At 37.2% G+C, this 13,960-nt stretch overlaps 3 protein-coding genes across 3 annotated transcripts; 2 read left to right on the plus strand and 1 right to left on the minus strand.

The window, feature by feature from the left end:
- Positions 1–542: 542 nt before the first annotated feature.
- Positions 543–2,227, plus strand: LOC111196760 (hemoglobin embryonic subunit alpha-like). The gene is made up of 3 exons (XM_022686118.2): positions 543–673; positions 1,738–1,945; positions 2,030–2,227. The coding sequence occupies exons 1-3, from the start codon at positions 579–581 to the stop codon at positions 2,156–2,158; spliced, it is 432 nt and encodes a 143-aa protein (XP_022541839.1). The 5' UTR covers positions 543–578; the 3' UTR covers positions 2,159–2,227.
- A 4,124-nt stretch (positions 2,228–6,351) lies between these two features.
- LOC111196759 (hemoglobin subunit beta-2-like) lies at positions 6,352–7,179 on the minus strand. The gene is made up of 3 exons (XM_049475623.1): positions 7,022–7,179; positions 6,697–6,919; positions 6,352–6,592 (listed from the first exon to the last, which is right to left on the minus strand). Exons 1-3 carry the CDS (start codon positions 7,111–7,113, stop codon positions 6,464–6,466), a joined length of 444 nt encoding a protein of 147 aa, XP_049331580.1. The 5' UTR covers positions 7,114–7,179; the 3' UTR covers positions 6,352–6,463.
- Positions 7,180–8,419: 1,240 nt separating this feature from the next.
- LOC103028094 (hemoglobin embryonic subunit alpha) lies at positions 8,420–9,153 on the plus strand. Its single transcript, XM_007238200.4, has 3 exons — positions 8,420–8,559; positions 8,654–8,861; positions 8,946–9,153. The coding sequence occupies exons 1-3, from the start codon at positions 8,465–8,467 to the stop codon at positions 9,072–9,074; spliced, it is 432 nt and encodes a 143-aa protein (XP_007238262.2). The 5' UTR covers positions 8,420–8,464; the 3' UTR covers positions 9,075–9,153.
- Positions 9,154–13,960: the final 4,807 nt, after the last annotated feature.

Raw genomic sequence — 13,960 nt, forward strand, 5'->3', positions numbered from 1 at the left:
AAGGTACAAAAGTCTTTCCCAAGAGCAGGAGGTACAGATTGGTACCTTGTAACCAAAAAACCTTATATTTCATATTCCGGATGGAGGGATGAAAAAGTGTTTTACTTCTATTTGCAGTAACTGCTTATTAATTTAACACCATGTTTATGTTCTATTAGTTTTTCTTTTTTGTATTGTTTTTTTAGCTTTACTAGAGTAATGTAATTTTATTGGTAACACTCTGTTAATCACAGGATTTTCTACTTTTAGTAAGCTATAGTTTATTAAAGTTTGTAGGTATGACATTGAAACAATTGTGCCATATCAACATTGATTCACTTTTCAAAATCACCACTAAATTCATTGTTGGGAGGGGGACACATTTTCTAAATAGCAAATAATCTGAATGTTGCCCCACAAACTTCAATGTAAGTCTATCTTTGACTGACAGAAGCAGTGTAATCTAATCTCCCATCTCTGGAAAGCCTCCAAGTTATCAGGTATTCGAGGTGGGACTCGGGTGTGCCGACTTTGGGTCGTGGTATAAATGGGCGATTCCCTTGAGTTTCTTACAGAAGTTTCTCCAAACCACTCTGATCATGAGCCTCTCTGCCAAGGACAAGAACGCCATCAAGGGCTTCTGGGATAAGATCGCCCCTGAAGCTGAAAATATCGGCGCTGATGCTCTGGCTAGGTAGGGTTTCTTTTTCTTCTACAGCAATGCTGTTCAATCTTACCCAAAAAATGCGGATGTAGATGCAGTTTTTTTTATTGTATAATCAATTGGTCAGTTTTTACATCTGAAAAGGATGCAGCCACCGATCATTTACAGATAAGTATAGAAATCACTGTTTATTTTTACAAGTATGGTTATTTTTGCAAATATTTTCTCCAATCAAGTTTATTTCGATTACAAGATTTACAAAATTAGTCTGAATTGATTATGTGTACACGATATTCAACAGCGTCTGTGTCATTATTCGTTATATCAGAATTTCACTAAATTATCCAGCTACATTTTCTTAAAGTAAATGAGCTTCTACACTTGTTAAAATAAGTATTTTTTGTTATTAAATTGCGCGTTTATTACATTAAAATATGTGATGTCTTTTATTTAGGGGAGCACAATTAAAAAATAAACACATTTCAGCAGATCAGATACCAGCCGCCAGCCACTTTTTATCGACCCAGCAGTGCCAGGCACGTCGCCAGCACTACTAAAAGCTGACAGGCATCTTGTTCTGTCGAATTGTGCTATGTCAAACCGTGCTACACATTTGTAACACTCACACGAAAAATACATAAAGACTGAGGGCTCAGGTTGTTGAATGCACCCAATAAAATGAAGTAGAACTACCACAAAACAAGTAGAAACGTAAAAAAACATTGCTTCCGCGCATGCGGACGGGTTTTAAGAAGTGTTCCCTGGCACTACTAAAAACTGACAGGCACCTCCCCGGCATTACTTAAAAATCTTTATTGGACGAGCATTGTGAGTGTCTCTATTCCAGTCACAATTCGTTTTGCTCTTGTCCTGTACATTCTGCAAATGTACTTACATGTTCCGATTGGAAATGCAACCAAATACAGGTGCTTTTGTTGTCGTTTGTATTCCACTAAAATGTTTTTTAAGGACAGTCCGCTTTGTTCAATCAATGTTTCTATTATTTTTTATTCTGATTGATCTGTTTTTTCGGATTATTAACGGATGGTCAGACTGCATGTAAACGTGTATCTTCTCTGGATGTGTCCACACAGGATGCTGGTCGTCTACCCGCAGACCAAGACCTACTTCTCCCACTGGCAGGACCTGAGCCCCGGCTCCGCCCCTGTGAGGAAGCACGGGAAAACGGTGATGTCTGGCGTGGCGGAGGCCGTCAGCAAAATCGACGACCTGACCAACGGTCTGCTCACCCTCAGCGAGCTGCACGCTTTCCAGCTGCGTGTTGATCCCGCCAACTTCAAGGTAGGTCCGGTTCCTCCTGGTTCCTCCCATTGCTGCTTTCTTCCTCTGCCTGCAGTGCTCTAATCAGAACCTTGTTTTCTGTAGATCCTGTCCCACAACCTGCTCGTGGTTCTGGCCATCCAGTTCCCCAGCGACTTCACTCCTGAGGTGCACGTGGCCATGGACAAGTTCCTCTCTGCGGTGGCCCTGGCTCTCTCTGAGAAGTACCGATAAGCAGCCCAACTCTGTTTGTTTGACGGGCAGTCTGTCTTAATAACATCCAATAAATGGCTGTGAATCGTAGTAATCAAGTGTGTCTGATTGTTATTTTCAATTCCATTTTACATGTATATTTTATATGTATATGTTACATTTTAATATTCAGTTGTTGAAAAAAAATATTTTGAGAACACAAGAAGATGCCAGTCCCTAGCATTCATTTTATCGATTCAATTAGTTTATCATTCTTGTCTATTCTTCTTTGCTTTAAAGTTTCCAAGACAAGCAAACATGCTTCAGTTCAAGTGTGAGTCTAGCATTGAACTAACGGGACAGGATGGATGGATGGATGGATGGATGGATACTTTATTGATCCCAAAGGGGAAATTAACTATCTAGGAGGAAACGTGCAAAAACCAACAAACTTTACAATAGTATGCTAAAATGTACAAGTTGTGACCGCTATTAACTATTATTTGAATAATATCAGTATCAATAATACAATGTCAAATGTATGCACATTCACATTCATATGAGTATAGATAGTGTTTAAAAATAGGTAAAGTATCAACCCAAGAGTTTTACTCTTTAGGTAAAAGTGTAAAAGTACTGGTTCCAAACCTACTTAAGGTATAAAAGTAAAAGTAATGTAAGGAGAAAAAATAAAGACGTTAAGAACAAATGCTTAGCCATGCCCACAGAGTCCTATAGTGCACCACTGCTCCCCAAAACCTTTTTTTTCCTAAAAGCTATAATGACTATTTTAAAATATTAAATACAGATAGAAAATTCAGACAATTGTGTGAAAATGTAAAAATAATTACTTCAGTAAATTATAGCTAATCAAAATGTGTAAGTAAGATTACAAAATATTTGTACTTTGGTAATTGACGTAACTGTCAATAATATTACAAGAATTAACAACTGTACGTAATTATTAAAACCAAAACTATTATGGATATTTATATTAAGTAAAGCCAGATTCTATTAACAACAAATATTAGCATTTCCAGTACATTTTAAAAAATACAAATGAGTTCAGACCTTACAGTCAAGTGGCTCAGTGAGATATGTGTGTAAAAATTTATGTTTGCGTGTTCGCAGGCTTGGGTTCGAATCTCAATTCTATCAGTAGCTCTTAAGGATTAATAATTGATTCATTAGAACACTGAACAAATAGTTGACTTTTATATTTGTTTGTAAATAACACTAAATTGATAACATATTTTAATAGACCTAGAAATCCACGTGGGAAAAAATACACACATTTACTTTTAAGTTAAATATTTTGCAATTCATTCCAAAACACATTTCACGCACTAAAATGTATGTAGAATACATATATCATAAACATCTTTACACATTTATGCGATTGTCTGTGGTTCTTACCGGTATGTGAGTGGATGAGGGCTGAGGGTTGTGTGTAAAACGGGATTGTAAAGCGTCCTTTGATGTCTTGGAAAACGCTATTTACGCATACGTTTATTTAAACCCACGTATATACTATATTTTGTAAGTAAAATATTGGTCTTGCAAAAATATATCTGATACATGCCTTTGCAAATATTTCAGATATTAAAATTCTAAATGTATTTTAAACAACTACATAAAATTATATAAAATAAAATATACCTATTTAAATATGTTTTTCGTATGGGGCTACTTTTACAAAAACACTTGATATTTGAAATGTTCGTACAGCAAAATGAATATATATATATATATATATATATATATATATATATATATATATATATATATATATATATATATATATATATATATATAATTGTTTTGCTTTTTTACAATAATCTGTCATCGGAACGTTGGAATGACTGGTGGTTTGGACCGTTCGATGAAACTAGGGAACAATTGAGTATAGTAAGAATAGTTCGCAATATGTAGTAAGTTGTGGCAGTTGTCAGATTTTTGTAGTGGTAATTCCTACCCTGACCTTTGGGGGCAGTACTAATTTTTACCCTAGGTTACAAGCCAGCCAAAAATGGAATCCATGTAGTAACAATGGAGGTTCAATGGAAGCTGTTGCTTTTATGCTCGATTAATCAACCATTGTTTTGAGGAACTCGAAGTTCAAAGCTCAACAAAAGTTCTTGTTTTCAACATTAATAACAATCCTTTTTCACGGACAAAGCAAAGTTGGATTATTTTTCGCTGTTTCACTACATGTCCCAAGATTGGTGGAGATTTTCTAAGGACTAATTCAGCCAGACGTGGTGAGTATTATCCAATTATTTTTGGAAGAATCTTTTGAAAAGAAATTAATAGACTGGAGAAACGTATTTCTATGGGTGTATTTAGTGCATTTATCAAATAAGGAGTTGTAGATACTGGTTTAATTTCTGTAATTTTTGTATTTGGTGAATTCAGGTTTAAGTAATACATTTATTTGCTCTTATATGATGGTACCCTTCTCATTTATAACATTTTTGCAAACGTGTTACAAAGCTACTAACTCGGTTACCGCCATGGTTCCAACTATGGTTTCGGATCACCTGGAGTGCGTTTTCAACGAAGAAGCCTAGCACTGAACGTGGGATATATAAGGGGGAACGATGTATCAGTAAATTAACTAATATCTGAAGTACGACCGTTTCCTGAAACAGTTGTACTAGTGCTACAGTACTGAACTATGTTGGTTTAAACACACTGTAGTCTGAACTCAGGTGTTTCTAGACGTGTTCGGTCAGACTGTGAAAATGGCCATATTAAAATCCTTTTGCAACTTTTTTATTATTAGTACCACTTTATTTTCCAGCAACGTATTGCATTCATTAATGTACTATTAAGTTCTATATGAGTAAATGTTTTAAAGATTTGGTAAAATGTCTTGTTCTATTATCTTGTCTATGTTCTATTGCAAGCAAAATTATGGGCTTTTGAATTTTTTACATTTTAAAACTTTTTTGAAATTGGGGTTGTAATTGACCTATTAAGTATTTAATTAAGCAAAAAAAAAAAAAACGTGTCTAAGTGTAAAACCAAACAAGGAGCTGAAAATTGCTGCTCAGGTCATTCGTTTTCTACGTTTTGTTAGAATACGCATTTTACCATACATTCAGTTCATACATTCATACATTTACAGTTTATTTTTCCAAATGTACAGAAAAGGAAACCCTTTAAGTTAACGTGTGAAACCAATTTTGCAGTCGAGCGCTTAGTAAAATAAAATAAAATAAAATAAAATAAAATAAAATAAATAAATATATATATATATATATATATATATATATATATATATATATATATATATATATATATATATATATATATATATTCTATTATATTCGGTAATTCACATTACAATAATTGAAGCCCACAGATCATGAGATGTCTATAAGAAGGTATATCTGTACTTTCTTCTAAAAACACCTTGCCTGTAAATGGTTGAATTTGAAATATATATTTCGTATGTAAATGATAAAAAAACATTTTGCATTAACTTTTGCGTTTCCAAAGTCTAGTCATCCTCTATTTGCTTATGACTTTACAGTCACATATTGTGGCACGGGTGACCAACATTTTGCGTGGCACTGTGTTTTTGTGCTTCCTCTTATGTAAATTGCCACATATGAGTCTGTCTGTTTTGCAGTTCGCCTGCTATTAATTTGGACTGACTCACTTGTTTTTGTTTAATTACGTGCTTAAGTCCAGTGTTGTTTCTTAAATTATACAAACCATTCCAATAAAATCTGAAAAATCCTTAAACCCTATTAAACAATATATATGTCTTAATAATTTAAAAGGTTTTCCGGAATGTTTCCAGATTGAAACGACCCATCTATTAGGTTTTTAATCCAGTAAATCCTGGAAAGCAAGCGTAGTCTAATTAAGTTTGACTTTGGTTACTTTCGCATTACCAGCTTTCTTTTTTGCACACAAATAAAAATACAAATTTCTTAAATTATACATTTCTAGTTTTGCCCGATTTTCTCCACAATTCGGAAGGTCAGTTAGCCAATACCCGTTAAGCTATATGAAGAGCCATTATTACTTGAAATGCTCCCGACCAAGGGAGGCATTTAAACGAGCGCTCCTTGGCAATACATGTTTTTGTGTCTGAACTTTTTTTGTGTGTTTTTTGTTTCTTATTCAAGTCCATTTCATTAAAGATTTAAATACATAAATTAATGGGTATTTGTATGCAAGAAACAGTGTAACACAACAAAGAACACGGCAACACAGAAACGCAATGTATAAATTCTGAACAACTTTATTTAGCTTTAACTGACGGATACAGTGTTGTTGTTAAAACCAGAAACGTTTGATTGTCTTCTCCGTCAGTTGAAGTCTATTCAGAGTTTAGTGGTACTGTTTCCTGAGGGCAGCGCCTACAACAGCCAGGAATTTCTGGAAAGCTGCCTGAACATCAGCTGTGAAGCCAGTGCCCAGTCTGGAGGCAACGACGATGGTCAGGCAGTCAGCCAGCAGCTGTAGAATGAAGAATAAAGACGATTAAACGCCTGGAATTAACGACAGACTTCATGAAGACGTTACTAACTGAAGATATGATAGATTTACCAAGCGAAACTCACCCTGAAGTTGTCGGGATCCACGTGCAGTTTCTCGGAGTGCAGCACACTGAGCTCAGCGTAGGTCTCCTTGATGTTGTCCATGTTCTTTACCGCTTTGTCCAGACCGTGGAGGACAACTGCACCGTGAGCGGCAACCATGGGGTTTCCCATGATGGCAGCGGCGTTGTACAGGTTTCCAAACTTGCCGAAGTACCTCTGCGTCCAGGGGTACACCACAAGACATCTGAAACCATGAAAAATCAAATTAACTTTACAATTACGAAGAAATAATGGTATTTACACAAGTATCGACTGAAGAAACTGAAAAGAAGAACAGAAATGATACCTTGCCAGGGCATTGTGTCCAACGGATTCGTAATCCATTTTGGAGAAGATGTCCTGGATGGTAGCGCGCTCGAAATCGGTCCACTCAACCATGGTGCTGACTTTGAGGTTTCTACTTGTCCTGTAGAAGAAGAATCCTGTAAACTATCAGTCTTGAGTCATACCTTATATATCCGCACATGTGCCCCTCCCAAACCCCAGGGTTTCGTCAGCAAGGACATGGGCTGGGTCTCCTGGTGGGTAGGGTGAAGATCTTTGATATGATAAGCATGGACTGTAAAAGCGGTTGTAATGTAATGTAAAGAATTGCACATTATATTGACACTCCTCTTTTGTTCTGGGTCAAATTGTAAAGATCTAAGAAAAATGGTTAAATGTATTTTTTTAGAGTGCTTTCCTTAATTAGTGTAATCAACATGTAATATGAAAATGGTTTATCGCACATATCTGCAATATATGTTTCGATTTTATGTAAAACTTCTGTGTTTTTATACGTTTGTTTTACAAAAGTATTTTTTTTTTTAATGAAAAAAATTATCCTAGTTGACCATTACCTGTTAGGGCAAGGAAGGTAAGAAACACCAGTGCACTAAATATTGATAGAATAATTAGTAATGGCGTTAGTAATGAAATATTCACACTGCTTGTTAGGATTTTTTGGGTTTCAGACATCATTTGGATAATTAAACATGCACCGGGTCAAACTGACCCAGGAATATCATTGCTGTTCCTGATAAATGAACATAACAGGAGGGTTAATATGAATTCAATTAAGCTAATAGAGAATAGTATGTGGGTTAAGATCAAATCAATTAACACGTTTAAAAACGCATGTGGTGACAGTTTTTGGTGAAAGTGATATATCTCCCCGTTTTGTTAGAATACATATTTTATTATAATTTCAAAGTATATTTTATTTGAAGTTTGTATTTCCAAATGTTTAATATGTGCTACAGTAAAACAATTTATCTTAATCACTCTAAATGGAATTGAAATAAACGTTTTTTTGCTTGATTTATTGATTAATTGAAATTACCCTACAGACCTCATAACTCATTTCAGAGTCTGGTTTGCTACGACGATAAAATGCAATGATAAAGAAATGATTTAAAAAAAATCGACATAGAATAAAGGAAAACTTTTAAAGTTAACATGTGAAACAAATTTTGCAGTCAAGCACTTAGCAAAAAAACAAATAAACGCAAGATTAAAAGATAAATTGAAATGAGTGTGAATGGCAGATTATCTAAATGTTAATATAACTTTAAAGTTAGCTTATCTTCGGACGACAGAAGAGGTGTAATCTGATCGCTAATTCCTGGAAATCCTCCAAGTTGGCACGTATTCGAGGTGGGACTCGGGTGTGCCGACTTTGGGTCGTGGTATAAATGGGCGATTCTTCCTGGAGGTTTTTACAGAAGTTCCTCCAAACCACTCTGTAACCATGAGCCTCTCTGCCAAGGACAAGGACGCCATCAAGGCCTTCTGGGCTAAGGTCGCCCCTAAAGCTGAAGATATCGGCGCCGATGCTCTGGCTAGGTAGGTTCTAGATTCCTCCATCTCTTCTCTCTGGTTCTTCTACACGTTACTGTCTCTTCACTGCTGAGGGTGACCTCTGGATGTGTCCACACAGGATGCTGGTCGTCTACCCGCAGACCAAGACCTACTTCTCCCACTGGCAGGACCTGAGCCCCGGCTCCGCCCCTGTGAGGAAGCACGGGAAAACGGTGATGTCTGGCGTGGCGGAGGCCGTCAGCAAAATCGACGACCTGACCAACGGTCTGCTCACCCTCAGCGAGCTGCACGCTTTCCAGCTGCGTGTTGATCCCGCCAACTTCAAGGTAGGTCCGGTTCCTCCCGGTTCCTCCCATTGCTGCATTCTTCCTCTGCCTGCAGTGCTCTAATCAGAACCTTGTTTTCTGTAGATCCTGTCCCACAACCTGCTCGTGGTTCTGGCCATCCAGTTCCCCAGCGACTTCACTCCTGAGGTGCACGTGGCCATGGACAAGTTCCTCTCTGCGGTGGCCCTGGCTCTCTCTGAGAAGTACCGATAAGCAGCCCAACTCTGTTTGTTTGGACGGGCAGTCTGTCTTAATTCATAAGATCAAATAAATGGCTGTGAATCATCTGAAATTATCGTGTTTGTCTGTTATTTTAATCTGCATTAACGTCTGTTTTATATGTACGTTTTAAGAACTTACAACATATTTTAAGACGAAGATTTAAAGATGTAAAAACCCATAACACGCATTAAAAAAAGGCAATATAATTAACCTTCTTGTCATTTTTAAAAGTTTGAAGATCTAGGAAAAAGAGTTAAAAGTATTTTTCTCAGTATAAACCTTTATCTGCTTGCGTTAATTAGCGTAACCAATATATCATCCCCTGCAATAAACAAAACAAAATCGCATTGTTTTGTTTCAGTGTTATGTAGACCTATTATATCTAATATGTTGGTCTTTCAAAAGTAGTGAAGTAGTGAAGCATTAAAAAAAAATGTGGCAAAACGAGTGATTATCATAATTGAACCATTACCTGTTGGAGGTAGAGAACACAATTGCATTAAATATTGTTAGTTTATTTTAGTAATAAAATATTCACATTGCTTGTTAGGATTTTTTGAATAATTATTATTCTGGATAATTATTATTTTGGATATTAATTGGATAATTAAACATGCATCGGGTCAAACTGACCCAGAACACCATTGCTGTTCCTGAACATAACAGGAGGGTTAAATCGCATTCTTTACTCTTGCAGTTCACTTTAAATATATTATTAATGCATTATTTAACAACTTTCATAAGACTTTTATTAATTTGTCTATTCTCTTATCAAACGTTCTTTTTGGAACCACAGTAGAAAACTCTCTTAAGCTATCTTAATTAATTTGGTGTTACACTAAGCAATAAATACTTTTCCGATCAATGATTTCCTATAGCTTTTGCTTCTTATCTGTAGAATTCTTTTAAATATCAAATGGTTACTGATACATTGCCACAACCAAGGTTTGTGTAAATCATTTAACATTTGAACTTGTGTGTTGATCTATTCCATAATTTCTCTAAGTTCAATTATGACCCACTTTTAGTGAACATTTTTCAGATAGAATAAAAAAAGTAACAAATAAATACACAAATAAATAAAACATGACACCTTTTCTTATTTTGAAATTATTTTAATTAACATAACACAAACGGATCACAAACAATAACACGCGCTCATTAAATAATATCTACAGACAGTTTGCAGCAGTTAAGTTACAATACCAAGAGATTTTATATTTTGAAAATACTAACGATCAACTAGAAAATTCACAAAAATGCCAGGGCCTACACATTACGGTATTTTGGATTTAGTTTTGACCCTGGATGTTGATATAGATAATATTTAGCAAATCTCTAATACGAAGCACGCAATAGCCCCATTCACAACCTGACACTTTATTACTTTTCTGAAAAACTCCCTGATTTATCCACCACACTGAGTTGAACCCAATAGACACTAATTGACAAAAAAAGCTCGCCCCTTGGTAACGATCAAACTCATAGCATAAAATGTTTGATACGGGATTTTGAGCGGAAGTACCAGGCCAAGCAATGCCTTGTCCCTGTATTTCTAAAGAGCTAGACTGTTGCAACACAAAATTATCAAGATGTTACACAGAAAGGGTCCCTACTAATACCGACCATATGAGCAGGATGACAGGGTGTTAATAGTTCCCAGAATTCTGATAACTTCGGTAGGTGGAAGAGCCTTTGAGTTTAGTTGTGACTTAAGTTTGGTTTCTTGCAAGCTGTAAATGTTTACAGAGCTGTCTTCTGTTTGTACATGTTAAGCATGACATTTCCTTTGGTATATTTCTTTTGAGGCATTTTCCCCACTCGTTTTCCTGTCTCTTCTTTAGAGTGGAGAAAAGACATTGGACTGGTTTGGGAGTTTGAATCCCAGACTGTTCTTTTTTCATCAGTTGCACAGTCATATACTTTATTGCTAAATATATTTTCTATTTAATTTTTCTATTCTATTTTCACACAGTCTCTTTATTATTGAATCATTAACTGAGGCAAGTGAGACCTGCAGTTCTTTAGCTGGCATTCTGAGCTCAGATGTTGAACTTAGCGTTCCAAAAAATATGGTGTATCACTGTTAATTTAATCTGGTTGGGGTGCTAATACAGTTTTTTTACATAGAGCCAAGTTGGTTTTGATAGTTTTTTTAAATTAATAAATTCTTAACTTCAGTTAAGAAATCCTTTTTGTATTTACTCAGGTTTTGTTTGTCTGATATTAAAGTTTGTTTGATAATGTGAAAGATGTAAGTATAATATAATAGCAAAATAAAGGAAATATAGGGTGTAACTTCCTCTCAAGTCGAAATCACGAATCAAATGGTTCTTTACGTTACGGGCTTTAATCACACAAAGAGCATGATAACATGCCGTGAGAACTGTTGACATACAGACAAAAAAAAGAAAGAAATAAATGCAAATTATTTCCACGTAAAGACATCAAAGGAACAACGCGACCATACTTTTACATGACTCAGCAGAATTTGTCACGTTACATCTTTACAGTCTTACAAACATAACAGTAACAAGAACACAGATGTACCTCATAGGCCGCTTTCCCTTGAGAGAAAATTAGAAATCTTCATTCCTTCAATGCACTATGCACTTTATCCAGACTCCTTTTATCATTGCTGATCTCAAACAGAGAAGTCAGCGAGGTGTCTGCCTGCTAGCTTGGTCCTGAGTGTCACGTAGCGACTCTCAAAAGTAACACCCCAGCAACCTGCAGCAGCAAACTTTGGTTCCTCCCTTAATGAAGTCTTATTTCCCCATATCAAAACAAACAATATACATGAAATATATGAAATTATGCTTTACTATTAAACTATTGTGACTATAAATGTATATATTTATGAACTCTATATTTTTAACCTAATATTTATTAATCTGTTATTTATTTACTTCGATGGCAATTACACTCCCACCAAATCACTTGTGATTTTACTCAAACCTACATACTATGCTAGCACTAGATGATAAGGCACATCGTCTGAAAATGTGGCAGCATCACTCTGCTTCAATCAGAGTGACCATCTTATGGATGGGTCTCTCCAAGTACACTGGCTTCCCAATGCGTTTCCCTTCTTTGTCCAAAGTTGAATCACTGATCAGCAGTTGCAGTTTCCTTACGCAACCATCTTCTGCAGGATAGACCGTTGTGACCCTTGCCAATTTCCACTCAGTTCTTGGGGCAGCGTCATCTTGCACGATCACTATATCATTGACCTTGGCGTTCCTTCGCTTTCGTTGCCATTTCTGACGTGGTTGTAAGTTCAGCAGATATTCCTTGCACCATCTGGACCAAAACTCATTGGCTAAGTATTGGACCTTGCGCCACCTCTTCCGAAGATAGAGGTCTTCTCTTTCAAACTTTCCAGGTGGTGGAAGAATAACGGAGGACTTCATTGTCAGTATATGATTAGGTGAAAGAGGCTGCGGTCCCGTAGGATCATTCAGTAAGTGAGCTGTTAATGGTCGACTGTTAATGATTGCCATTACTTCATAGAAGTATGTCCTCAATGATGCAGTATCGAGACGATTGGAGGACTGATCCAAGATAGACGTAAGCACACTTCTTATTGTCCGAATTTGCCTTTCCCAGGCACCGCCCATGTGGCTTGCTGATGGCGGATTCATGACAGACTCAGCCCAGTATCTTAAGGCGTTCTTGATCCATCTCCTTCAAGGCCTCTGCAAACTCGCGCCTGGCACCGACGAAATTGGTGCCTTGATCACAGCGGAGTTGTCGAACATTGCCACGTATGGCTATGAAGGCACGGAGAGCGATGATGAAAAAGTCTGTGGTCATCTCTTCAAGAAGCTCTATGTGAACTGCACGAGAGCATAAGCATGTAAACAGTAGGCCATAGCGCTTCGACTCCTTCCTTCCATCCTTAACATGGAACGGTCCGAAGCAGTCTATTCCGCAATACGCAAATGGAGGTGTTTCTTCCATGCGGTCATGCGGCAAGTCCGCCATTTTCTGATTCTCTGTAGACCTTCTGAACCTTCTGCACTTGACACACTTGTTAATGCAGGACGACACAGCATGACTGCATCCAAGTATCCAAAATCCATTGGCTCGTAGCCTGTTCACTGTTATGCCACGTCCTTGATGTTGCACTTGATGATGATGCTGAATGAGCAATCTTGTTATGTGACTCTTAGCAGGTAAAACGGCTGGATGTTTGATGTGATAGTGCAAATCAGCATGCGTCAGTCGACCTCCCACCCTGAGGATTCCCTGTTTGTCAAGGAAAGGGTTCAGTCTGTGTAGCTTACTGGTTTTAACGAGCATCTTCCCATGTTGGAAAGTTTGGATTTCTTCAGTGAAAGCTTCTCCCTGAACAAGACTAATGATTGTAGTTTCAGCATTGCTTCTCTCCTGTGGACTGGTGGCTTCATTGGTTCTTGGGATTGAACCCTTTAGCTCCTTAGCGAGTCGTATGAGACGAGCGATGGCCTTGACCAATCTTGTCCAGCAGGAGAACTTAAGGAAGCGATTCAGCAGTGAGTCTTCTGTAGCTAAAGCCTTGTGTACAAAGACATTGCATACTTCAGGGTCTTCAGCGGCTACATCTTCCACCTCAACGTTTCCACTGGGAAGTTCTTCACACCAGAGAAAATCAGGACCAGAGAACCAGTTGGAGGCAATGAGCTCCTTTGCCCGCAGGCCTCTCGACGCATGATCGGCAGGATTGTCTCCTGAGCTCACATGTCTCCACTGATCTGGTCTGGTGCTGTCTTTAATCCGCTGGATGCGATTTACCACAAACACGTGGAATCTTCTTGCATCATTGTTCACGTATCCAAGGACGACCTTTGAGTCCGTCCAAAAGACTTCTTTAGCATCTATTTCTAGCTCCTTTC

Source organism: Astyanax mexicanus, chromosome 3 (assembly GCF_023375975.1).
Source record: "Astyanax mexicanus isolate ESR-SI-001 chromosome 3, AstMex3_surface, whole genome shotgun sequence".
NCBI lineage: Eukaryota > Metazoa > Chordata > Actinopteri > Characiformes > Acestrorhamphidae > Astyanax > Astyanax mexicanus.